The sequence below is a fragment of the Balaenoptera musculus genome, chromosome 6 (assembly GCF_009873245.2).
Source record: "Balaenoptera musculus isolate JJ_BM4_2016_0621 chromosome 6, mBalMus1.pri.v3, whole genome shotgun sequence".
NCBI lineage: Eukaryota > Metazoa > Chordata > Mammalia > Artiodactyla > Balaenopteridae > Balaenoptera > Balaenoptera musculus.
Genome location: NC_045790.1, coordinates 62,834,540 through 62,859,292, shown reverse-complemented (window position 1 = coordinate 62,859,292; position 24,753 = coordinate 62,834,540). Strand labels below are relative to the sequence as shown.

At 42.6% G+C, this 24,753-nt stretch overlaps 1 protein-coding gene across 3 annotated transcripts in view; it reads right to left on the bottom strand.

Moving 5' to 3' along the window:
• Positions 1-13,551: 13,551 nt before the first annotated feature.
• Positions 13,552-24,753, bottom strand: part of PUM3 (pumilio RNA binding family member 3) — a 48,445-nt gene continuing 37,243 nt past the window's right edge. For all 3 annotated transcript variants that reach the window (XM_036855605.1, XM_036855603.1, XM_036855602.1), the window contains exons 14-18: positions 24,109-24,251; positions 23,228-23,450; positions 21,481-21,568; positions 19,045-19,135; positions 13,552-15,336 (exon numbers count right to left, since the gene is read on the bottom strand). In XM_036855605.1, the coding sequence (XP_036711500.1) occupies positions 15,204-15,336; positions 19,045-19,135; positions 21,481-21,568; positions 23,228-23,450; positions 24,109-24,251 (678 nt within the window). In that variant the 3' untranslated portion in view covers positions 13,552-15,203. The remainder of the gene's footprint in view (positions 15,337-19,044; positions 19,136-21,480; positions 21,569-23,227; positions 23,451-24,108; positions 24,252-24,753) is intronic.

Genomic DNA, 24,753 nt, shown 5'->3' with positions numbered 1-24,753 from the left:
CTGATGACCTCAGATGTCTTTATAATGATGTACAAAAGGAATGACCATGGCAAACACGGAATTTTAATCTGAGGGAACTACAGCCTTACAAGTGTCAAAGAAACTTGGTGGGTTGAGGATCTCACAAAGTATGACCCCATGGAAAGTTGAATCATTGAAAAGAAATATCTACAGAGGAGTAAGAAGAATCATATGAAATGTTAAGAGCGTGTAGACTTAGTTGGAAATCCATAGACCTGAAACAGACAGAGTGAAGAGCATGTGGGTGAAGCAAAAGGAGAACCAAAATTCTACCAGTGGAAGTATGCTTCTTATCAAAAAGGCTACAGCAAACATTATTAAGAGAGACACAAATGTCAAGACTGAAGAACCAATTAGAACTCTAGTTTCTTTCCATAAGGCAGGCCTCTAGACCCATAAGAAATTGCAGATCTGTTGGAGGGAAAGTAGATTTTGGCAAAATTACAAAAATAAAAATGCTAAAGGTTAGACAAAATTCCAACTCCAGTCATTTCTGATTTCTCCCATGTCACATACCCAAAATAATCTGTGAAAGTGAAGAAAGACTGGACACAGACCATGTTCAAGTTTTCCAAGTGGGGAGAAGGAGAGATTCCAGAAACAAATGGCAAGCAATTGGCAAGCAAAAGTCCTCCCCCAGAGTGCTTAGCAGGTGGTTTGCCATTTAGAATGGAAAACAGTGGTCTTCAGGAGGCAGCATGGGTCACTGAAGCAAGCCATGACAAGGTGACTCCACCTCCTACAAGGACTGGACTGACAGCACAGAGGGGTGCAAGAATGTAGAGGACGTGCCGTTAGCAGAATTCCTGACATCTTCTCGGAATGGTGGACAAAGTATTTAGAAACATGGGCTGGATGTTAGTAAAAAGAGTTAAATCCGTAGCTTGTTGGGCTTGCCCAAAGAATGTTGATTGACGTATCCACAACAACTTGGACAACAGCAGAGAGTCCTCTAGTTGGCTTCCGAGCTTGATCCTTGGCTTGGTTTTGATCAAAATTTGTATTAATGTCTCGAGTAAAGATATAGAGGCCGTGGTGTGCTGAAGCTGGCTTATGAGCATAGATCATTAAATTCTTAGAAGCTTTGCGAACAGGCTGACATGTTAGCTTCTAATTGGTCACAGTGGGGTAATTAGACTATAGAAATCAGCAAGCACTGTAAATCAGGGCCCTTCCTTTCCCTTCCCAACGAGAACCGGTTGTTAACATCTACTACCACACCACTAAGTAGAAAACAGTATATTGGTTAGGACTCATTTGACTGAAGCTAAAATCGGTTTAAGCAAACAAACAAAAGAACAGCAACTTCATGTAACTGGAAAGTCCAGGTCAGAGCCTTAGGCAGAGTTGGACACTGGCACAAATGGTGTCACAAAGACTCAGTCTCTCTCCTTCTACTGCTCTCCCTCTATTCTGCTTTCTTCCATGTTGGCTTCATTCAGTAGTAACTCAAGGCTTTTATCATATTGGCATTGCAATGCCAGTGGAAAGAGAGGCCCTCTTCCTCAATAATTTAAACGAACGATCCACACACTATGATGAAGGGAATAGAGTGTTTTGATTGTTCAGTCCTGGGCTGTGTTCCTATCTCTGGGTATAAAGACTGATAATGTGGAAGTGACCAGCCAAATCATGATGACGTTACCAGGAGAAAGGGAGATGGATGCTGGGCATCTAAGGAACATGTGCCCAAAGTGCATTTACTTGATCTGTGAAAAAGACTGAGAAATTATAATTCAGCTAAAAAAGTGTAATCTCGGGAAGACTGAATCAATGGGCATAGAGTGCCAAATCAGGAAATGTAAGAGCTGTTCTATAATTACTTAACTACTCGGAGTGTTGTATTCAGTTCTTGGCACTGCAGTTTACAAGGGCCATTAAATATTCATGAGAAAGTCCTAAAACCATGGATGTAGAAGAATGTACTAAAAATGGCTGAAGAAATCAAAGAATGTTTGCTTTGGAGAAAAGAAGATTTAGGAGCACATGGGATCTCTGTTTTCAAGTACTGAAAGTCCTCTTCTAACAGAGGCTGCCCTCTGTGTGACTCTAGAGGGTAGAGTCACAGGACCAGGGGGCAGATTTGGTTCAACATAAGAAACTACTCCCTGACCCTGAAGGCTGCCCAACAACTTGAATGGGTTGACTCACATCAGGGAGCTCATGGAGGTTAGACTCTATAGTCAGTAAGGCAAAAATCACATGCAGCCAAAATCACCTTGAAAATTACCTATAAAGAATGGTTAATATAGATCATGGGTTTGTGCCTGTGATATGTATGTATAAACATACAATGTATTTAATAATGTACAACATAATAGAGAGCACAATCTTTTAAACACTGGCCTGACAAAACCTTTGAGAAGTGTGTGGCGACCAAATAAAACCACCACTGATTCCAGTCTCCCATTCACATTCACTTTGGGGCACAGACCGATTGGGTGTGACAATCACTCTTCCCCCCCACTCCTCTACCAGCACATTTAGTTAAACCATCCTGTTGTGTAATAAAAAATTTGACTTTCCTTTGTCCCTGCTTCCTGGGAGAAAGACTCTTAATCCTTAGAATTTCCCAAGTAATAGGAGCATGTATTTATTCATGAGCCTCTTGGATCACACTTGAGTTTATGCTAAGAGATGAGATAAGTCAGGATGGGGGCTGGTCACCAGAAAGACTACATGATTGGAGTTTGGGGACTTGGAGCCAGCCCAACCTCCAGGGAGGGGAGGGGGACTGGAGATTAAGTCCGATCCCATAACCAATGATTCCATCTATCATGCCCACTAAAAACTCTAGAGATCAGCTAAGTGTAATTTCCTGATTAGGGAACACATTGAGGTGCTGAGAGAGTGATGTGTTCCACCAGGAGAGAGCACGGACGCCCTGCATTTGAGGCCCTCCCACACCTTGCCCTGTGCATCTCTTCCTTTGGCTAGTCCTGACTGTATCCTTTACAATAAAACTATAGTCACAGCGTGGTGCTTTCCTGAGTTTTCTAAGTCTTCTAGTGAATTATTGAACCTGAGGGGTTGTGTGAACTTCTGAATTTGTAGCCAGTGGTCAGAAGTGTGGGTGGCCTGGGGACTCCTAAAGTGTGGCTGGCATCTGAAGAGAGGGCAGTCTTGTTGGGGACCATGCCCTTAAGTCTATGGATATGACACTAACTCTGGGTGATCAGCATCAAAAGCACACAGCAGTATTCCAGTTGGTGTCAGAGCAAGCGTAACTTAAACATGGGATGTGATTGTACAGTACATCTAACAATAATTCTCTAATAACTCCAAAAATCTACATTTTTAAACTACAGACTTAACAAAATTAATACTTTTATCTTGGCCCATAAAAAAGCCATTAGGCAATAGTCTTGTACTATCTTACTTTACGAAATTTATGTTTAAAAGAGGCAAGAGGGCTTCCCTGGTGGTGCAGTGGTTAAGAATCTGTCTGTCAATGCAGGGGACACTGGTTCAAGCCTTGGTCCGGGAAGATCCCACATGCTGCAGAGCAACTAAGCCCGTGCGCCACAACTACTGAGCCTGCGCTCTAGAGCCCGGGCGCCACAACTGCTGAGCCCACGTGCCACAACTACTGAAACCTGCGTGCCTAGAGCCCGTGCTCTGCAACAGGAGAACACTCCGCAACGAGAAGCCCATGCACCGCAACGAAGAGTAGCCCCTGCTGGCCACAACTAGAGAAAGCCCATGTGCAGCAATGAAGACCCAATGCAGCCAAAAATAAATTAAAAAAAAAAAAAGAGGCAAGAAAACTGGAATCTGAGAGTCTTTGGCTCATGCAATTTCACATTACTGATTCAGGTTACCAGAGAGCAGCTAAGGTCTAGTCATGCAACAGCTTCTCCACAGTGAGGTCAGGCCAGTTAGGAAAGGAAAGCAGACACCCTCTTTCTAAATCAGAATATGACCCAGGAGACACTAGCACCATAATAACAAGATGGGCACTCCCATGCCTAATAGCTTAAAAGTTTGGCGAGATTTTTCTTTTCCTTTTTTCTTTGAGAGAGATGTGAATCAAAAATATCCACTGCCAATTTCACAGAAATTTAGAGAGAGGGCAAATCCACTTGCAAGCTCTTTCAGGGCAGAAAGGACAATGCATTTTTTCCCCAGCCCCTTCAGTCAGAGGCCAACAGCAGCAGTATTCATCCCCAACACAACATCTATTCAAATCCCTTAAGATGCCCCCAGAGATGTTGTCCTGCTCCCCCGGCGGTAAAGGGCAGGGAGTGAATTCCCAGAAAGCAGAACTGATCAAGGGGGGAAGTTATAGGGGTCCTTCTCAGCTGAGCGTAAGGAAGGACTTTCTGAGTGGAAGGTGCTTCTCAGGAGATTGGGGATGAACTCCCTGTTACTAGCAGGTCTAAGCTCAGGGTCACAGCCAACTCATGGGGACAACTGGACAAGGAGATGTGCAAACCCGATAAGGGATGAGGACATCAGAAGACATTTCAATCCCTGCAGCTCTGACAGCCTGTGGTTCTGTCTGTATGTTCAAAGTAAAACCAGGGAAAATAATCCCATGCAATGAGACTCATCCGCTGTGTCCTTACCACAGATATTTCTCAACAATAAATCCCACTAGAGTACTTCCTGCATGATGTTATTTAGGGAAGTTAAGGGAGATTTTGGAACTACTTCAATGCTCTTAAATTCATTATCTAATGCTAATTAAAATGATCTGTTTTGCTGTCACCAAGGAAAATCTTGTTAGCGAAACTGATGAGTTGCAGCGAGCTCCGTGTCACTGAGCTGGGAGCAGATGCATGCTTACAGCACCACACATCCTATGTCACCGACAGTTACAGGCCAAGGAGAATTAACCTGGCCGTGTACCTGGCCTCGAGCAGGTTTCTAGGGCCAGCCAGACATCTGACAAGCACTCGGCTGGACAGCAGGAGACCTGCCTCTGACCCTCTATGCCACCTTGGGGCAGTCACCTCATCTCTCTGAGTTGGTTTAGATCAGCCTCATTCAACCTATTAAAATCACCACAGGATCTTTCAGCAATTCAGTACCCTGGCTCCACTCCAGACCAATTAAGTCAGAATCCCTGGAAATGGGGCCCGGGCATCAGTATTTTAAAGCTCCCTAGGTGATTCCGATGTGCAGGTAAGGTTGATTACCACTGCATCTGATGGCCTCTAAGAACCCCTCCCTCCAGCCCTGTGCCCCTCCCCGTTTTCAGACTAATCAAATGATGGGAAATCATTTGCTCATTTCATCACTCTCTTGCAGACACTGGTTCTAATGAGTCTGATTCAACGGACTTCCACATGAGTATCAGCTGTTAAATCATGGAGATTAACTACTGTTAATCATGACCATGTCTTAGTTATTTTTGTATATGCTTAGCACATACTAGGTGCTCAGTACTGATCTGACAGATGAACGATGCAGAGGCCAAAAATTCCATGTGCAATTCATCCCATCTCTCTGCTTCACTTTGAGTGGCATTTTAGTCATGCTGCTGCTCCTCATCACTCAGCAGAGCAAGAAGAGTTAGTTACTAAAGTTAAATAATGTATAAGACTCAACTTTAATAACAAAATAGCCCCAAATAGTGGCTTAAACAAGAAAAGTTTATTTCCCTAAATACATAAAACCTTGGCTTTCAAAACATGGTTCTGGGACCAGCACAATCCATATCACCTGGGAACTTGTTAAAAAGGCAGACTCTTGGGCTCCAAACCATTATCTACTGAATCAGAGACTTTTGGGGTAGGGCATAGAAATCTGTTTTAACAAGCCAACCAGGTGATTTGAGAACCCTGCCTTTATAAAAGCGTTTGAGAGCTGGTAGTCCAAGGCTAATATAGCAACTCCATGAAGTTGTCAGGGGCACAGGCTCCCTTCTGCTCACACGCCTAGGGTAAAAACCTTGTCCACATGCTCCAACACAGCTGCTGAAGTTCCAGCCATCACATCTAAGTTCAAAGGAGTGAGAGAGAGAAAAGAGCAGAGGAGGGCACTCTCTCTCCTTTAACGTGACTTCCTGAATGAGTACATTTATTCTTACATCTCATTGGCAAAAAAATTTTTCTGTGAAGAAGGCAGAAATGTTTTTGAGTTGGGCAGTCTACCCATCCAAAAACTGGCGTTCTGTTTCTGAGGTACTGAGATAGGAAACTAGTTGTTTCTATCTCGACTAATCACCCAATAATGATAATAAGGAAAACTAAAACTTATGAGTGCTTTTCATGTCCAGGCACTGTGTTAAATACATCACATGAGAGTATTCTATGGGGAATTGTTACACAGTATGCGTTCTTAGCCTCAAAGCTATGCTACTCTGATAAAAATGCTGGTGGAGGAGAAGAAAGAAGATGAGCAATAACCAATATTATATATCCGTTCTTATTTAGCAGGAATAATACAGCACTGGTTTTGCCATCACTTAATAAAGTTGAGCTTCCAAAGCAACACCCACCCCCTTCCAAATGGCTGGTTTGTTCTTTCTAAGGGTGCACGTTCAGTTCACTAGGACAGGTGTATAGTGATGTCTGTACATTAAGAAGCTTGCGTCTTGTGCTTCCCTGGTGGCGCAGTGGTTAAGAATCCGCCTGCCAATGCAGGGGACACGGGTTCGAGCCCGGGTCCGGGAAGATCCCACATGCCGCGGAGCAACTAAGCCTGTGCACCACAACTACTGAGCCTGCGCTCTAGAGCCCGCGAGCCACAACTACTGAGCCCGTGTGCCTAGAGCCCATGCTCCGCAAGAGAAGCCACCGCAATGAGAAGCCTGTGCACCACAATGAAGAGCAGCCCCCGCTCGCCGCAACTAGAGAAAGCCTGCAGCGCAGCAACGAAGACCCGACGCAGCCAAAAGTAATAAATAAATTAAAAATAAATTTCTAAAAAAAAAAGAAGCTTGCGTCTAACGCAAGGGATCCAGGATTCGTGGGGCCTAAAGCCTGTACAATTTAGGATCTCCCCTTAAGAAAAAATTAAATTATGAATACAAAATGATGTAGCAGGCTTTGGAATGCCAAGCAAGCAAGCGGCCCAGATGTTTAAGCCTCGCTGGCTTCACAGGAAATCTGCTTGCAGTCTAATGCCTCCCTTCTGGCTCAGCTTGCTGATTGCATGTGGCACTGAGGACACAGTGCAGGAGATTGCAATCTCAGTGGTTTTCTAGCTTTTTGTTTGTTTTTAACAGCAGAACCCTGTTACAAAAAGAAACCTAACTCCAAATCTGAACACGTTAAACAGATTTTAGTGGGGCTGCTCTCACTGGAGCCCAGGTGGCTGGTCAAGAGCCCCATCGGCTCTGCCCCCACCTCCTACCACAGTGCTGCTCCCAAGGCATCTCAGGGCAAACGGGGACTTTGAGCACCCCATCTAGAAACCACCTGATCTACTGGTGGGTTGGGGGTTAGAACTCACATCTATCCCAAGCTCTTTTCATTCTACCATACTAATCCTTTGATTCCCAGGCCAGGCCTCAAACGCCTTTTGCTGAGCTCTCACCTTATCCCAAATGCAGGATTTGTTGTACTGTAGAATCAAAGTACAACGTATTACCTGCTTCTAAGGTGAGTCAGAACATGCCTGTCCCACCACAATCCTGGTGGAGGAGGGCTGTGTACTTCTTGTATTAACTTAAGCCACCGAAGGTTATTCCCCTGAACTACTGGTCCTCTTTCTCCCCTTCTTCCACCCTGTACCTCTGGCCAAGTCCCTGGCACACTGCAACCCTCTGACTTGGGAACCAAGCAAGGCAAGGAATATCCAATCTATCTGGGGAATCATGAACACCTACAAAGTTTTACAAGGCACCGTCACATACACAATCTCATTTGATTCTGACCTCAACCCTCTGAAATTTTCAGGTACTATCTCTATTTTTATAAATAAGAAAACAGAAGTTTCTAAAGATTGTGACTCACATTCCTGGTCAGTCTCAGGGCCGAGCTTCAAAGCCAGATCTTCTGAAAACAAACTCCAAGTGCTTTTCACTGTGGCACTGCTCTCAAAAACCCCTCCCATTTGTAGTGAATGTTCTTGTTTAAAAAAGTGTATTAATTGAGGGAACATGAAGCAGGTGGCTTGTTTTGTAGATGAGTTAACTGAGGACCAAAATCACCTGCCTATAAGTGGCAGAACCCACGGCGGGTCCAAGCTTCTCAAACAAATCCAAGGCAACTTCGTCTACAAAGCAATCACCTGGAGTTGGCCCACAGTGTCTCCTGGTGCTGACTCATACCCATCTCTGCATGACAAGACCACTAAGCAAGTTGAAACCCTGTACTTCTCTGCTGTTCCTAGGCTTTTTGGCCCAGGTGAATGACCTCAAATTACCCCTTGCTCCTTCCCAAGGAAAGGAACTCCCTCTCCAAGCTGCCTAGCTCTCAGCATTCTACCCGAACAAGTTGACAGACTTTAAAGGAAGGTGTTAATCACAGGCTACAGCTAAAGGTGCTGTTCCTATCAGGGTTATTTGCATTTAAAAAAGAGTCAATTTGGGCTCAAGTGCTTTCACCCATGCTTCCTAACCTGTGGGCTGAAGAGACTGCAGGGGGCCTGCAGACCCTACCTTGCCCCAAGCCCTAGCTACAAATGGAGTGAAGGCTTTTCAAAGGTACACAGATGTTTTAAATTGACTGTAAAATATGTATTTAAAAGTGGTAATGAATTCATGGACCTTCCTATGTGATTTCTTAGCCAATACAAACTCAAAAGTGCAAGTGTAATACTGCATTTTGGGGCAAGAGTTGCTGAAATGTTTGATGTCAAAAAAACTCAACAATGGGAACTTTGACTTCCAAGTCGTGGCTTTGTGACAACAAAGCTTTCCAGCAATCTCCAAATCTCCCATGATTCTACCTGGTCACTAGAAAGCCTGGCCCTGGGAGTGAGCCCCAACCTGTGTATTCAGGCCCAGTTTTAGGTTCTTTTCACATATAAACTCAATTTAAGTTGAGTTAAACCTCACAGTGACCCAGTGAAGCCCCAGAGCTCTAAATGCTCTTGTTTTGGTCCCATGCCAGATTCTGATTTGATGCTATTTATTAAAAAGAGCACTTTACCCATTAACTAATTATTGTGGCCAAGTGAATGGTGTTATGATTTGGGAGACCTGGGTCACGTGCACCTGATGAAGGCAGGTCATGACGGGCTCACCCTACACAAACGGGATGACTGAAACGTGAGAGGAGGGGAGCCCCCAAAGAGGTACCAGCCAGACCAAAACACACCTCCACCAGGTTGTATTACACGCAGATGCAATGGGTTTCAATACATCTATGTTTAGAACTAGATTTAAGTATTAAGCAATACAGATGGGGCAGAATAGTTGATTGGGCAAGAAAAAAATACCCGACTTGTCCATTTCCTCAAAAGCACTTCCTTGCTGTTACACAGGTCTTTAAAAATCATGTTCATTCTTTCTATCACTGTCTACTGTTGAATGTAACAGCAGCAACTCAATGTCTTTACTGGCAGGTTTATCAATAAGAACATGAGTTTTAAATGCAAGAGGATTTCTATCTGAAAGGAAAGTCTGTTTTCAAGCATCTGGAAGTCATTTAAAATATCTAAATTATTCATTATGCTTAATTATAGTCATCAAGAGCACAGTCAGATGATTCTCATAACCTTACCAAATTTCTATCACCTTCCACTTAAGTGCTATCACATATCGGCACAACTAAGAACTAATCATTTCCCCCAAGATAGAATTAATTCCCCTAAAAACAAGACAGCATGGACCAAAATTTCTCATTACCATGTTTTTGGAGCTCTCTTCGTCCACTTACATTCAGCAATGGGCATGAGGCCATGTTTAAACATTAGAAATCATTTTGATGAAAGATTCCAAACACCAGTCCTTCACAGGGATGCAAGTGGAAACATCGGCACTATCTTCCAAGTCACTGTTTTGGGTACAAACATGCCCACAGCAATCAGTGTCTGTTTGCAAACTCTGGAATGCAGAGCAGAGCGGCCGTTTAGTTACCATTCATAAAAGACCAATCCAAAGAACGTATCTACTGGTTGACTTCATTTAAACCCTTAAGAATTCATCTGGGAAAAAGGGTAGGGAATTTGGAGGCACTGTGGTGGTGGAGCTTTTGAATTTAGGAAAGGAAAGGTGGTGTCTTAGTTTCCTAAGGCTGCCTAACAAATACCACAGACTGGGTGGCGAAAACAATAGCAATTTATCTCCTCAAACAGCTTCTGGAGGCTGGAAATCCAAGATGAAGGTATCAGCAGGGTTTGTTTCATTCGGAGTCCTCTTTCCCTGGCTTGTGGATGGCCCTCTTCTCTCTTGCCTTCACATGATCTTCTCTTTATGTGTGTCCAGATCTCTTCTTACAAGGATACCAGTCATACTGAACTAGGGTCTACCCATGAGACCTCATTTTACCCTAATTACCTCTTTAAAGACTCCATCTGCAGATACAGTCATTTTCTGAGGTACGGTACAGAGGTGGGAGTGGCGGTTAGGATTCCCACACACACACTTGAAGGGGACACGATGAATTCAGTCCTTAACAGATGGAGATGATTATAACCTTAGTTTCCTTAGGTTAAACAGTTTCAGAGGTGAGAAAAAAGTTCAAGTGGCAGATTTTTATGCTTATTTAAGTTCATTAGTTTTAGAAATAGTTTGATTAGTGGCTCAGTATAAACTGTTGCTGCTTTTTCTGAGACCTTGTGCTCTCTTAACCATTATTCTAAAAATATACACACACTCTTGTCTGTGTAAGACATACTCTTAAGGGTGACTAATCTGCTATGATTAAGATGTAACCTTTTCAAAATTTCATTGCAAACAGAAACAGAAGTGCTATCGCATATTTTAAGGAGCCTGTCCTTTGCGTTCAGGCAAGCAGGAAGCCTTATTCCATTAGGCAAACACACATTACCCCAGGCTTAAAGGGGAACAGGTTCTCCTTCATTCTAGGCAATGTCAGATCGATCCCTGAGAAAAGCATGGGGTGCAATCTGAAAGCTACAAAAGCTAAATTTTAAAATTAAAGACATTCTCTAAAGCAGGAAACTTTCCACGGAAAATACATCCTCCATTCAGCCAGGTAGGCTGTTCTCAATTTGGTTAAAACCATTTGTTGATTTCTGCTAAGAATAAATTAAAATGGTAGAAAATCAAAACAAAGAAAAGAAACAAACAGGAGAGAAGCCATCAGTGAGTGCACAACAACAAATATCTGGAAAAAGAGGAAGCCACGGAGAAAGTATCAGGGCCAAGAAAGCTGAATACCACGTATAAGCAGAGGAGCAAGTTAATTCTGTGATCTACAGAGAACCCCAGCAAGTAGAGGTGCTAAGTACTGGGGAAAGCTGGAGTGAGGCCTAGGATGCAAAACAGGGGGATTGGCTAAAACTGGTTGACTACCACTCCACACATTGGCAGAAGGCTGAGAGTTTATTTTGTGGACTCACAGTGGTTCGATTTCTTCAGACAAGGGGGTCCCAGGTATAAGAGAACATGAGGGAGAGGTGCTGTACTCAAAGCAGGTGGGTTAATGAAAATCTGCACACAGTGTTGAGCAACCAGAATTCTGGCTGCCAGGTGGATTTCCCTCTAGAGGCACAGAATGGCCCCGACACAAGGCCTATGGATCCTGACATCTGGAGGACTCCGGTGAAACAGGGGCATCCATACCTCGTCACCTGCGTAATGAGCAGTCGACAGTCCAGAAGGGCCTGCCCCCTTTCTGATCAGTTTTAAGTGTCTTAAGTATATAAAGGAGAGCCAAAGGTCTCTCCCAGAAAGTGTCAAACATGAGAGACCAAAATAAACAAAAAGTGCAGACACAAGAAAAGAGAGAAAGCAAGGTAAAACAAACAAACGAAAAAAGACAACATTCCCAGGGGTTTAGGAGATACTTCATTCAAGAAACAAGAAAAGAACACGTCAATGGAAGGGCTGACAGAGAAAGTGGAGGAAATATCTCACCCAGAAAGCAAAACAAAGAGCCAAAGAATTGAAAAAGAAAATTAGAGGATCAAATCAGCGTTCGAAATCTGCAAAACAGGAGTTTCAACGAGAAAGAATAGAGAAAATAGGGTTGGAGGAGGAGGGAGTTAGGGAGACAATACAGATACAGCCCCCATATGGAAGGGCTTCACGTCTCCGACTAAAATCCTCAAGCACCCAGCACGAAGAATAAAGAGCAGACACACATGACACATAGCAATGCACATGATCCTGAAATACAAGGAGGCTGCGGATAAAAAAAGTCCTGAAACCTTTCAGAGAAACCCCTCACAACTCCCCCAAAAAAGGCCACATATAAAAGACGGAGAATAAGAATGGCATTAGACTTCCATAGTAACTCTGCAAGCCAAAGAAAATATTGACCAATGTCTTCAACGTTCCAAGGCAAAATTCATTTCAAACTAGAATTCTATATCCAGCTAAACTAGGTGTCCAGGTATGAAAGGGTAGAATAGACATTCAGACTTTAAAATTTTACCTCATATGCATTCTTTCTCAGGAAGCTGCTAGAGATTGTGCCCCATTCAAAAGAGGATGTTAAGCAAGAAAATGAAATGCATGGGATCCTGGAATGGGCTTTCCCTAGGAGACATGAAGGGAAGGCCCGGGATGAGGATGGCTGTGCTGCGGGTTCTTAGGACACTCAGAAAGCCAGCTGGCTCCAGCGGAGGTGTCTGCCAGGTGACCTGACGTACTGGATGGTGTGGAAGTCAGTGTTCACTGACAGGTTAGCACCATTTTGGCTGCAAGTGTCTAAAGATCCAGCTCAAAATGGCCTAAATGATAAATGAAAGTTAATTCTCTCACATAACAGGAAGTTCAGGGGTAGGGCAGCTCCAGGAGTTGATTTATTCAGCAGTTCAACATCAAAGTTCCAGATTCTTTCAACCTTTTGCTCAGCCAACCTCAGTATGCTTTCTGCATATACTAAAGTCAGCCAGCAGGAAAGGGACTCTGTTCCTTGTGGGTGTGAGACCAAAGGAACCTCTCCCAGGAATATACTTCTCTTCCGAGGTCCACCGGCCAGGCTTCTTCCTAAATCCATCACTGACTTAAGGAAAGGGCCCCTGGGATCAGTTCGTACCAGTGTTCTTTTGCGTGAGCCACACAAGGGAAACGTTTGTATGGCCTGGTGGAGTAAGGGTTGAAGCTGTTAAAATTTCAGCATATCTATGACCCACTGGAGGCACACTAGATGGGTGGGACACACTGGAGCCATCGGGAAAGGGGTCGACCCCAGAATAACATGCGAGCCTTGACAGGCTGAAAAAAGAGGAAAATGCCTACTGGAGAAGAGTGTATGCAATTCTGATGGACAGTTTGAGAAAAATTAATTATAGGAATGTAGGAAAGTAAGCAAATAAAAATAAATGAGGCAATTTATTCATTCCGGGAAAAAAAAATGGTATAGGAAATGTCATGACAGCTGACTACTTCCTTCAGTAACTAACAACTGACGTCAACATAATCATATAAACTGAACACCGATTTATCAAAGATGATGCAATTCTACTGGGAAAATGGAAAGAAAAGAAGTAGGGAGACAGTGGTGGTGAAGAGTCTTAATCTGTATTTTTCCATAACAGGAAGTTAAAAGAAAATGCCTAAAACAGATAGATTTTTTTTTTAACCCACAAAAATCATATATTTAAAAACTTAGCAGAGCTAAAAAGAACTGAAAGTCATTGCTTCTGGGGAGGACAAGGCAGGCGTGTGGAGGAGTGGGACAGAAGAACGATTTCTGCTCTTGTTATATACTTCATAATACTCTAACTTTCAAAACTACGGATGTTATTTTTTTAGTCTTACAGATGGAACAAACAGCAGAATTTCTGTCCCCCTCTCTTTCCAAATGGGCCCTTTATACGGAAAACAAACACGCAATATATCAGTCAAACAAAAGCAAGCTCTTCCCCATTGTCTCCCACCCCACCCCCAGTTCCCCCAAGGGTCCCACCTCTACCCTTAGACCTGGCTGGGTAGGGGTGGGGGGGAGGCGGGGGGGGGGCGGAGAATCCACGCCAAAAGAGAATCACAGGCATCGGCTCTTTTGCTCCTGCAGGGTTCAATGCACCCGCAGGAGAGGGCAGCAGGTAACGTCCTGGCAGCTGGTGCGTTGGGAGTAGTCCTGGGACCCAGCGGTCTGGTAGGAAAGGCACAGCTGTTCTCCTGAGGTGTAACTGCAGTGACAGACCTGAGTGGGTGTCCTGTTACAGCAGGCTACTTAGAGAAAGCCCCAAAGCTCGGTTTCCAAAGCAGTCAGGTATTCATAGGCAGGGCTACATGAGCCTGGTTATGAATTCTTCCAAGGTCTACCAATCCTTCCAAGCTTTGTTGCTTGGAAGCCAAGTGTAGTTTTAAAATTCAAACATCCTACTTGTACTTAAATTCCAACTTCTGCACTATTAACAACTTTGTGTATCCTTCTAACTCAAACCCTGTAGGCCTCAACTACTTTAGGGAAAGTCCCAAGAGAGAAAGTCTCACTACAAGGAGCTATTTACTTGGAAGGCCCAGTTTCAAAGACAGGAAGATTTTCCCCGTGACAATGACCTTAACACTGCTACCCACTATGATCCCCTAATTCATCCAGCACATTTCCCCCTACAAATCTTAACTTCCTGGAGTGGCTTGTTTCCAACAAAATCTAACATGGCACCCAATCCATAAGGCAGCTAGGAATGCAGCTGTCCTGGATGTAGAGTATCCCCATCCCTATACCCAACAAGCCCCAAGCCTTCCTGAAGTTCAGTTCAAAACCACTGACTGCCACCTCACTGCTCCCACCAAGGACTCCCCGTGGCTCTTCTTTACCACATCCTGCCTTCCTCTGAAGCAGGAAACTCTCAGGTCCCTCCTCCTCCATGAAGCCCTCTCAGACTACTGTTCACTGAAGATGTCTTCTCCCCTGAATCAATGCACGCAACTACTTTATATAAATTTGGTTGGTCCCACTGTGTATGACTGTTAAACCTTTTACATTGTGATTTGCTTACTATTCAACATGATAAAAGAGAAGGCTGAGATTTTTTTCTTAAAAAGGCCATTTTTAGACATCATTTTATAAATAGATTCTTATACAAAGAAGAAACACATATACAGAGCACCCAAATTACCAGTAAGATGGACCCTAGCCCTTCTTTTCTGTACTGGGAAAACAGAAGAGGAAAAATGACTCCAACTTGTTCTTAACTGTTTCTACCTAGGCAGTCAGTTTTTCAAGTAGCATTTCTATTCCTTTGCTGGTGTTTTTGTTTTTTTCCAATGTGGGAATAAGGCTTTTCAATCCAGCTTTGACTTTATTTGCAACATCTTGATCAGAGCTCTGGAGAAGGCTGAAGAGAGAAGACAAAAATTAACAAACAAAAAATTAAATTTCATAAAAAACCCTTAAGATTGTCTGCAAATACTACCTTCGCACACAGTACAAAAAATTCATTGACTTGTGAGACAAGTTGTGTAACTATAAATACTTTTTTTTCCCCATTCATCAGATGAATGATGGGGGCTAGTAGCCTATATTCTAAAACCACATAATTGGTCCTGCTTTCACTTTGTCTTAGGACGAACACCCTGCCTTAAAATTGTTTACTACATTTATTCTACCTTTCCTTCTCCACCTAGTAAAGCTCAGGAGCAAGGACCCTGTGCTTTATTTATCTCACGGCACCACGTACACAGAGCAGACAGTCAAGAAATGCTCACTGAGTGACTGAATTAACATGCGTGAATAGGTGTACACGAGGAAAGGTGGGGGGCATGAAAGATAAGCAGTTAATGAATGGCCTTCTTACCGAACTCTATTGCCAAAACATTGAGTGAAGGGGTAAAGAGCTTTACCTTGGAGCTTAACTGCCCAGATTTGAAACCTGCCTCTGCCACTCAGTAACTATACAACCAAGAGCATGCTATTTAAATTCTCAAAGACTCAGTTTCCTGGCCTGCGGAATGGGAACAAAAGAACCTGCCTTCTTCACAGGGCTGTGTTTTGAGGCTCACATGATCCCGTATCTGAAGCACCTAGCCAGAGCCTGGCTCCTAGTTAACCACTCGATCAGTGTGAGTCATTCAACAAAATGAGGTCAGCTCTGCTCTCTGAGACCTTGCTGGCGTACTTTATCACAGGTGAGCAGAGCTCTGCAGACTGGCAACAAGTAGGCCCCTTTCTCTAAATAGGGGCCAAGTCACAGGCACTCAACCACCAAACCCCAGGGCCGAATTTCCTATTCTCCCCCAACTTCCTCATGACCACGTTTAAATGCTGACCATTGAAACACAACCCAGAAAGAAATCACTTGGCATGTTTGAAAGACCCTGGTCCCAATAATTTCCATCATGTCCACAGAGAGGAGGACATGCTTGTGGAAGACAAGCAACAAGTATTGCTTGCCACCTGCAAAGCTGAAAAGTAAAGTGCCCTCTCAATAGACTTGTGACTCATAGGTGTTCTTATTTTATAAACCTTGGCTAAACACACAGTCACACAGTGCATAATAGTGATACAAGTTAATATTTACTGAACACACGCATTAGACATAATGCTAAGCATTATGTATGCATCATCCCATTTAGTTTTCATAACAACCTAGGATTATTATTAATCTCCTTTTACATCCAAGAAAATTAAGGCTCAGAAGAGCTGAATAATTTGCCCAAGGCCACACAGTGAGCTGGGACTGGAACCCAGGCAGTCTGTCTAGAGCTCATGCATTTAAATGCTAGAGAATTATGCTTCCCTGAGTTATTTTTCAGACTGCATACAAGGCTGATTTTTTCACCCAGAATGACACTTTGTCACTTACTCTAAAAAAGATTCAGCAAAACAAACAAACAAAAACAAACACGCACACACACACATACTGCACGAGTTTTAAAGAAAAATATAAACAAGGAAAGAATTTTGCCAAACAAGCACATGACAATATTCTAAAGCCAAATAAAAATAATTATTATATTAATCAATTATTAATTTATCGCCAGTTTCACTTCCCTTTAGAACCTCAGATACTTCATGTTCAGATATTTCATATTCCCGTTTTAAGGAGTATTCCATAATAAACCTACAGTATCCTTCTCATGTTTGAAACCCACCCAAGAGGAGCTCTGATTGATGAGCAATCTTTAAAAATTAATTTTGTTGAGGATTTTTACATCTATGTTCATCAGTGATATTGGCCTGTAGTTTTATTTTTTTGTGACATCTTTGTCTGGTTTTGGTATCAGGCTGATGGTGGCCTCGTAGGATGACTTTGCAAGTGTTCCTCCCTCTGCTACATTGTGGAAGAGTTTGAGAGGGATAGCTGTTAGCTCTTCTCTAAATGTTTGATAGAATTTGCCTGTGAAGCCATCTGGTCCTGGACTTTTGTTTGTTGGAAGATTTTTAATCACAGTCTCAATTTCAGTGCTTGTGACTGGTCTGTTTATATTTTCTATTTCTTCCTGGTTCTGTGGCACATATACAGTGGAATATTACTCAGCCATAAAAAGAAACAAAATTGAGTTATTTGTAGTGAGGTGGATGGACCTAGAGTCTGTCATTCAGACTGAAGTAAGTCAGAAAGAGAAAAGCAAATACCGTACGCTAACACATATATATGGAATCTAAAAAAAAAAAAAACTGCTTCTGATAAACCTAGGGGCAGGACAGGAATAAAGACGCAGACGTAGAGAATGGACTTGAAGACACGGGGAGGGGGAAGGGTAGGCTGAGATGAAGTGAGAGAGTTGCACTGACATATATACACTACCAAATATAAAATAGCTAGCTAGTGGGAAGCAGCTGCATAGCACAGGGAGATCAGCTCGGTGCTTTGTGACCACCTAGAGGGATGGGAGAGGGAGGGTGGGAAGGAGGTGCAAGAGGGAAGGGATATGGGGATATATGTATACATATAGCTGTATAACAAAGTGAATCAGCAACTATACTCCAATAAAGATGTTAAAAAAAAAATTAATTTTACGGCATTGCCAGAATTTTTAGTTAATTGAGTGTAATGAAATAATGTGTCAGTAGGTGTTAACATTCCAAATGCCCAGTAAAGAAATTCATGTCAAAAAAGTTCATGTTTCAGCTAATGGACTCCGGCTGTTCAACATCAACTGGAAAATTAGCTAATTTTAATGAGAAATAAACTAGTGATCTGTATCACCCATATATTTGGAGATACTGATATACCTAAAAATAATGAATGCCCATTTGGAATGTATGCATTTGTGAGTATATGTGTACCAAATCAAAATATATATTGAAGAAATGCCTACAACATTTATAAACATATACAAATTAAATTGCATAGTAACTTGCATGTGAAATACTGTGGGAAATTCAAGCTGAGACTGGTAACTGTTTTTCCAAATCTCGATAACACAGCAGGGTGAAAAAAATCAACAGTGATTACTTCAAAACAACACACAAATCTATTTTAAAATGAATATCCTTAATAAAAGGGTTTTATCTGGGAATAGAATACATGGAAATTTCAATGACCTGTAAATTATAAACTCAACCTATGTCCAAACAACAATATACAAGTTAAGCACATGTCTCAATTTACAAATCATCAGTTTTCTATCATTTTAATTAGAAACAAAGATTAATTAGCATGTAGACTTTAATAGCAAATGCTTCTCGAATCCTTTTAGAATAGTTGAAAACAAAGTCAGTAAAGTCAGTCAAGTTTGAAAAACAACTCTGTCAGTTTTTACAGGAACAAAACTAATCCATTAAAAAAGAATACAAGTAAACTTTGGTCAAAACCATAAATGTGGTGAAACAGTCAAATGATGCCTTGTGAATGCCATATTTTATGATGCTTGCCATCCAAAAGAGGGCATATGAAAAAAACTGTAAGGACTCATGGAAAGAGTTACATTTGCTCTCTAATATTTGGTACACTTGTGTAGACCAAGAGTAACTGACAGGAATGCTGGACTACTGGAAACAGACATGAGAACTGAGAAGTGTGTGTGAAGGAAGCATGTTCTGCGCTCACGGGCACTGAGGACGAGGGCCCTGAGCAGAAAAAGGCACACGTTCTACATACCTAGAAAGAATAATGGCTCCTCGATTGACACTAGCCCAGGACTTCAGGTTCTTCATACCAACAAGCTCTACGAGTGTTTTTGCAAAACAACCTGTAAAATAAACTTAATGAACATCATATACCAAGATTTAAACTCTCAATCTCTCTCTCTACTACCCTTAAAGCTGGAAACATGTTTTAATGAGAAAGCTAATAAAGAGGTCTCACCCAGTATCACTTAACACTAAAAATTCTAGCTCAGCTTTATGTAATACGTTTTTAATACAGCCATTTCACTCAACTCTGACCCAAATCCTCAGCTATGTTTAGCAGTAATTACTCAAGAGAAACAATGACTTCTTATAAAATGCTCGCTTGGTCATGTTTGCATTTCTTTGTACTATTTAATGATTTAACCCTGACCTGAAAATTATTCAGGAAGTAAATGTTTGACAGCAGCACCTCGTGTTTGGTTAAAATCAAGTTTCCCCTCAAGGAAAACGCTCACTCAGAAGGTGCCGTGAACACAATTAACAGTCAAATGACTATTCTGGCGTACACCTGGCAATTTCTCTCTACAATACTAAACATTCGTTCACCCATCAAAAATACGATTCATCTGTTGTGATTATAGCACATCTGATTCCCAAGGTCTCAGAGTGTATTATCTTATTCACTGTGCCATCTAAGTGTTAACTAACTCTTGGACAAAGGAGAAATTCTGAAGACTAGGATCTGGTACAGATGGAGGTGGGGACTACCTATCTTAAAGGCAAACATCTTGGGTAGGTAGCACGTAAAATTCAAAGATAGCCAAATATGAGGAGCCTTTAAAAGCCAAGAGGCCTATGACTATTTTACTCTTCGTGGCACATGCTCAAGAGGGACAGAAATCAGCTGGTGAGGCAGACAACGTTTTCCAAAGGTGACCACAACAATATCTCCTGTCTGTGTATGCTTCTAGAATAGTGCCACTCCCTCATCTAAAGGTGGAACTGATGTCTTCTCCTTTCGAACTGGGTGGGCCTTTGTGACTGACTTAATCAAGAGAGTACAGTACAACTGCCCTTAAATAACTTCTGAGGCTAAATCATGAAAGTACCATGCACCTACTTTGTCCTCCTAAAACTCACCACTATATTGTGAGGAAACCCAACAGCCTAGGGAGAGGAACCAAGGCTGCTGGACTTAGCCACTGCCAGCCATTGTGAAAGTGGATAATCCAACCCCAAGCCAAGCAGCCCCAGATGACTCAGAGTAGAGCTTCTGAGCTCCACCAAACACCGACCAAATGACTGTTGTTTTGAAAACTAAGTTTTGAGGTGGCTTGTTACACAGCAACAGATAACCAAGACAGCTAGCCACTCATTTGGTGCCAAATGAAAATGACAAATACATCAAGTTCAAACAGATGTGTTTTCGGGTTGCCAGGGCAATTTAAATAAGGAGAAAAGTCACTAGAAAATTGCTTGGATTTTAAAAGCAAGACAACTTTTCTCACATAAACTCAGCTCAACTATGCACCAACTTTTTAATAATAAAGAGATAATTCAATACATTATTTTTTCTTCAAAATTTATTACCAGAAGCTTCATGTTTTATAAAAAATTTACAGTGAGGAACAGGCCCAAGTCTCTGTTCTTAAAGGTAGAGTGAGAAGTGACAGTTCTACTACTATACTGACTGCCTCACTAGCCATTAGAACTGCAACTTGCCTCAAGACATAAATTCATGATCTGTCACTTTTTTCAGACACAGTAATAGAAAGCCCAAACTGTTTTAACTCAGTGGGAGGAAGCCTCTTTAGTGGCTAAAATACCAGATGGAGTTTGAATTTAGAAAGAGAAGGTCTGGTCAAAGACAGGACTGAGAGGGGAATGATATGCAAATTTTCACTCATCAATAAATAAAAGATGCTGTCCTCCTCTTGAGAGCTGAGTTTCTACAGAGCAGCTGTAAGGTTTATGAAAAACCAGGAAGTGCCAAGGACTGGCTTGCTCTTTGGTCATATATATTTCAATGCCAAATAGGCACCAGTTCAAAATTCTCTGATGAGGATAATTTTCTTCTGCTTATCCTTTCCTCAAAACTAAAGATAAATATGCTTTTCAATTGCGATGATGATACTCACAAACCGGCCCTCCTACTCTGCTCTCACCATCCTCAAAGAATAAAACGGCATTTTAGAACGCTGGACAAGCCCGTTTTGAAGTCTGAAGTAGCAGAGGAGGGAAGAGAGAAAGGGGGGGAGGGTGGGAAAGGGAAAGAAAATGAAAGGATTCTAGGGGACAAATTTCCAGGGGGAAAAAGCATTATTTGCAACCACTAAATCATTTCTTACTCACGAACTCAACAGACTTTCATTTGAACTTAAATGGCCGGCATAAAGTTCAGGGATGCCAGACATTACTGAAATTCCACATCCAATACAAGAAAAAGTCAAGTTGCACAGCCTACCTTCTCGTCCACTTTCTTTCATCTTTTTATCTTGCTCTATTAACCACTTCAGAACTAGATGTCCTGCAGGATGTTCTGCAACGTGAAGCTGTGAGGGGTCAAGAACATATTAATTAAAAAGCTGTTTTCATCCACTCTATATCACCACATACGGATAAAGTCTCAGGCGAGTTGAAAGTTCCAAAAGGCTTAAGAGGTCTTTACCTACAATGACTACTACACCTGGAGGGACGAGAGATCTACTCCAACCCTGACTGAAATGAAGATGGTTATTCAGGATAACGTGGCCACTGAGGCAGCTCACATTCAGCTTCGTGAGCTCCAGTTTGAACAGCTCTACCACCAGGCTCATCTTAAGATCACGCTAACCACTTTCCAGACTGTCGTACGCCATTCTGAGGAGCAAAGAAACCGATGGGACAGAACACTACAGCAGAAACATTAAAACCTAATGCTGAATGATGTTTAAATCATCGTTTAAGGTGATGCCCGAGGAGCACTACCTGATGAGCAGGCCAAGAAAGCATCGTTCAGCTTAATCTCACTCCTTTCCAAGGGCCATACCGACTGTTCGCACAGAGACCCCCTAGGATCTCTCCTTGTCCAGCACGGGAGACAACAGGCCCTGTGTCCTTACAGAGGGACTCTCATTACACAGGCATCGTCCCAATTTGTTAACAGGACCTGCTCTGTGAGGGCAGGAGCCAGGGCGTCTCTAGGATCCATGGCCCATTTCTCTCCCCATCTCCTGTGTCAGGAAACGGTGGGCTCCCCATCCACGTGGGTCCGCCAGGAGCTCACGACCCAGCGCGGGGCGAGGGCCCGGCAGGGTCTGGCTTCCGCCTTCCTCTTCCCTTCGCTCACTCATTTCCAGCCCCCTGAGCCTCCTGTTCTCAAACATGCCGAGCTTCTTCCTTCCTCCAAGGCGGCTGCACATGCTCTTCTCTCGGCCTAGAATCTGCTTTCTTCACTCAGCCACCAGTCCTTTGGGTCTCAGCTTAGCTTTCACTGCCTCAGGAAGTCCTCCTAGGACAGGCTGGCTCCCATTTGTACGTAATCCCATAGAACCTGGCGTTTTCCTTCACAGCACGTATCTCTATTCTACAATAAATAATCATTTGTGTGCATATTTACTTAAGTATTGTGTTTCCCCAAATGGTATTCTCTTTTTTGGGGGTGGGGGGGTGTTGACCATTGCCTAGCACATATCCAGTGCATGAACCAAGAAACTTAAGATACAAGGCAGAATAACACAAGGCCCAAATAACATAGGCAGGAGCTATCAGAAAGAGCAAAGACTTTCTGATTGAGAGGGAATTAAGGAAGACTTCAAGGAGAAGGATTCCGAGGACCTGGAAGGATTAATAAGGCTTTCTACAGGAAGAGCGTAGGAAAATGGAAACATAAGCAGCACTTGAGGTTGAGAAAAGAAGTACATACAAATGAAAGAAGTGCAAAAGTCCACAGCAAATTCAAAACAAAATTAAGAACACAGAATATGCTGGAAAGACAGCCTGGGTCAATCATGGACAGCATTAAGAGGATTTTGTTTTTCCTCTGCAGGTTTGTGGAGTCATCAGAAGACAGTGAGTGTTAACAGCACTGTTTTGAATTCGCAATTTCCAAATGTACTGTGGGTATGAGGTGAGCTCATTATCACTAAAATTCTCTTTATAGCAATGTTCCCAGTGATCGGAGTTTTTGCAGCCACTGTGGCTTTCCCACCTGTCTCATGATAGCACAGTACCTCTCCATCCTTGCCACCAGGATGCAGCTCTGCCGCTGCCAAACTGGCGACGGCATTCATGGCGGGCTGCACGTCTCCAGTGGCAGCTCCCAGGATGTCAGCCACAAGCACACACGCAGACTTATCCAGCACCACCTCCTGAGCGTGTCCTTGCAGGTAGCTTAGCAAAGCTGGAGAAATGGATTCTAAGAGCTCTCGTTGGCGGATCTCTGTATCTTTCTTACTGTGGTAACATGTTGAAAGAAGAATTAAGGTAAGATAAATAGCAAAGGAAATATGGTGTTTTATTATCACAGAATTCTCTAAGGGCTTATAACAGTTTGTGCCACGCTCTGTTGTCTAATTCTGTTGTGCACGTAGATGAGCAGTTTGAGGGCGGGATATCTGTCTTTCATCTTTGTGTCCCCAGGATCTGAACAGTGCCTGGCACAGAACGAGCACTCAATAAGTGAAGCTTGCCTTGTGTAATACAAAAAAATAAATCTCAAACCAACCCCAAACCAAATAACGACAGTAACAAAATATCTGACAACACACGTTTAGACTACTTTATGGATCCCGCTCCCTAGCGTACTTGATCAAGTGGTACCAGTTGCTTTAAACATAAAGCAAAACACACACCTGAGCGCCTACTATGTGCTGGGCCTCAGAGGCGTTCTTTTGGCATGATGCTTTCATTTCCTTTTCAGGATAAAAACTTTAAGAATCTGCCAAAACTACAGGCTTAAAAGTGGAATTCACCTTTGGAGTTTTAGAGAGGGAGGGAGCATGAGAGGTGTACACATGTGAGTAGATTTATGGACGCACATGCCACTCAAAACGAATGAACAATCAGAGCACAGGAATAAAGGGCCCAAGCCCTTTAGTCTACTGTCCCTCACCTGTGTGCGTTACCGTCTCCTTTCTGCAGAACTTCAATGATCTCTCTTACCGTGTGTGCAGGATCTCTGGGGCTTAGTAAATACAACAGGACCTTCCTTCCATATTTGTCATTTACTATGTTAGGCAAGGAATTAATAATTTCCTGTAAAATTATAGAAACAAAGAGTGAACCTATATGCTTAAAATAAACTATGATTGGAATCTGAATGGTAAAGAAGGATACATAACTTTTCCCCAACGTACTTAATGAAAAATGTACAGCTAGTTCTGAAGTCGTCTCATTAAAGCACAAAGAAATTTACACTCGAAATACAGAACTGCCTCTCTACTGGGACTAGCATTACTGAACAATCCATTTACATTTAACCGACCAAGCTCAAGGACTTGAAAAATATATATCTAAAGGAGTTATCTCATTCATTGTAACCAACATTTCTTAGGCCACTATTACTAGGGACATTGCTTGCTGGGGCCACTGAGCAGATACAGTTAACTTGCAGCTGCACTTAAATCCAGCAGCAGCATTGATGACGACCATTCTTATTAGAATTTCCCTAATGAGATGTATGTGAAGGGAGATAAAGAAACTCTGTTAAATAGAACAAGTGGATAAAGGCTTTTAAAGTTAGGTTACTTACTCATGG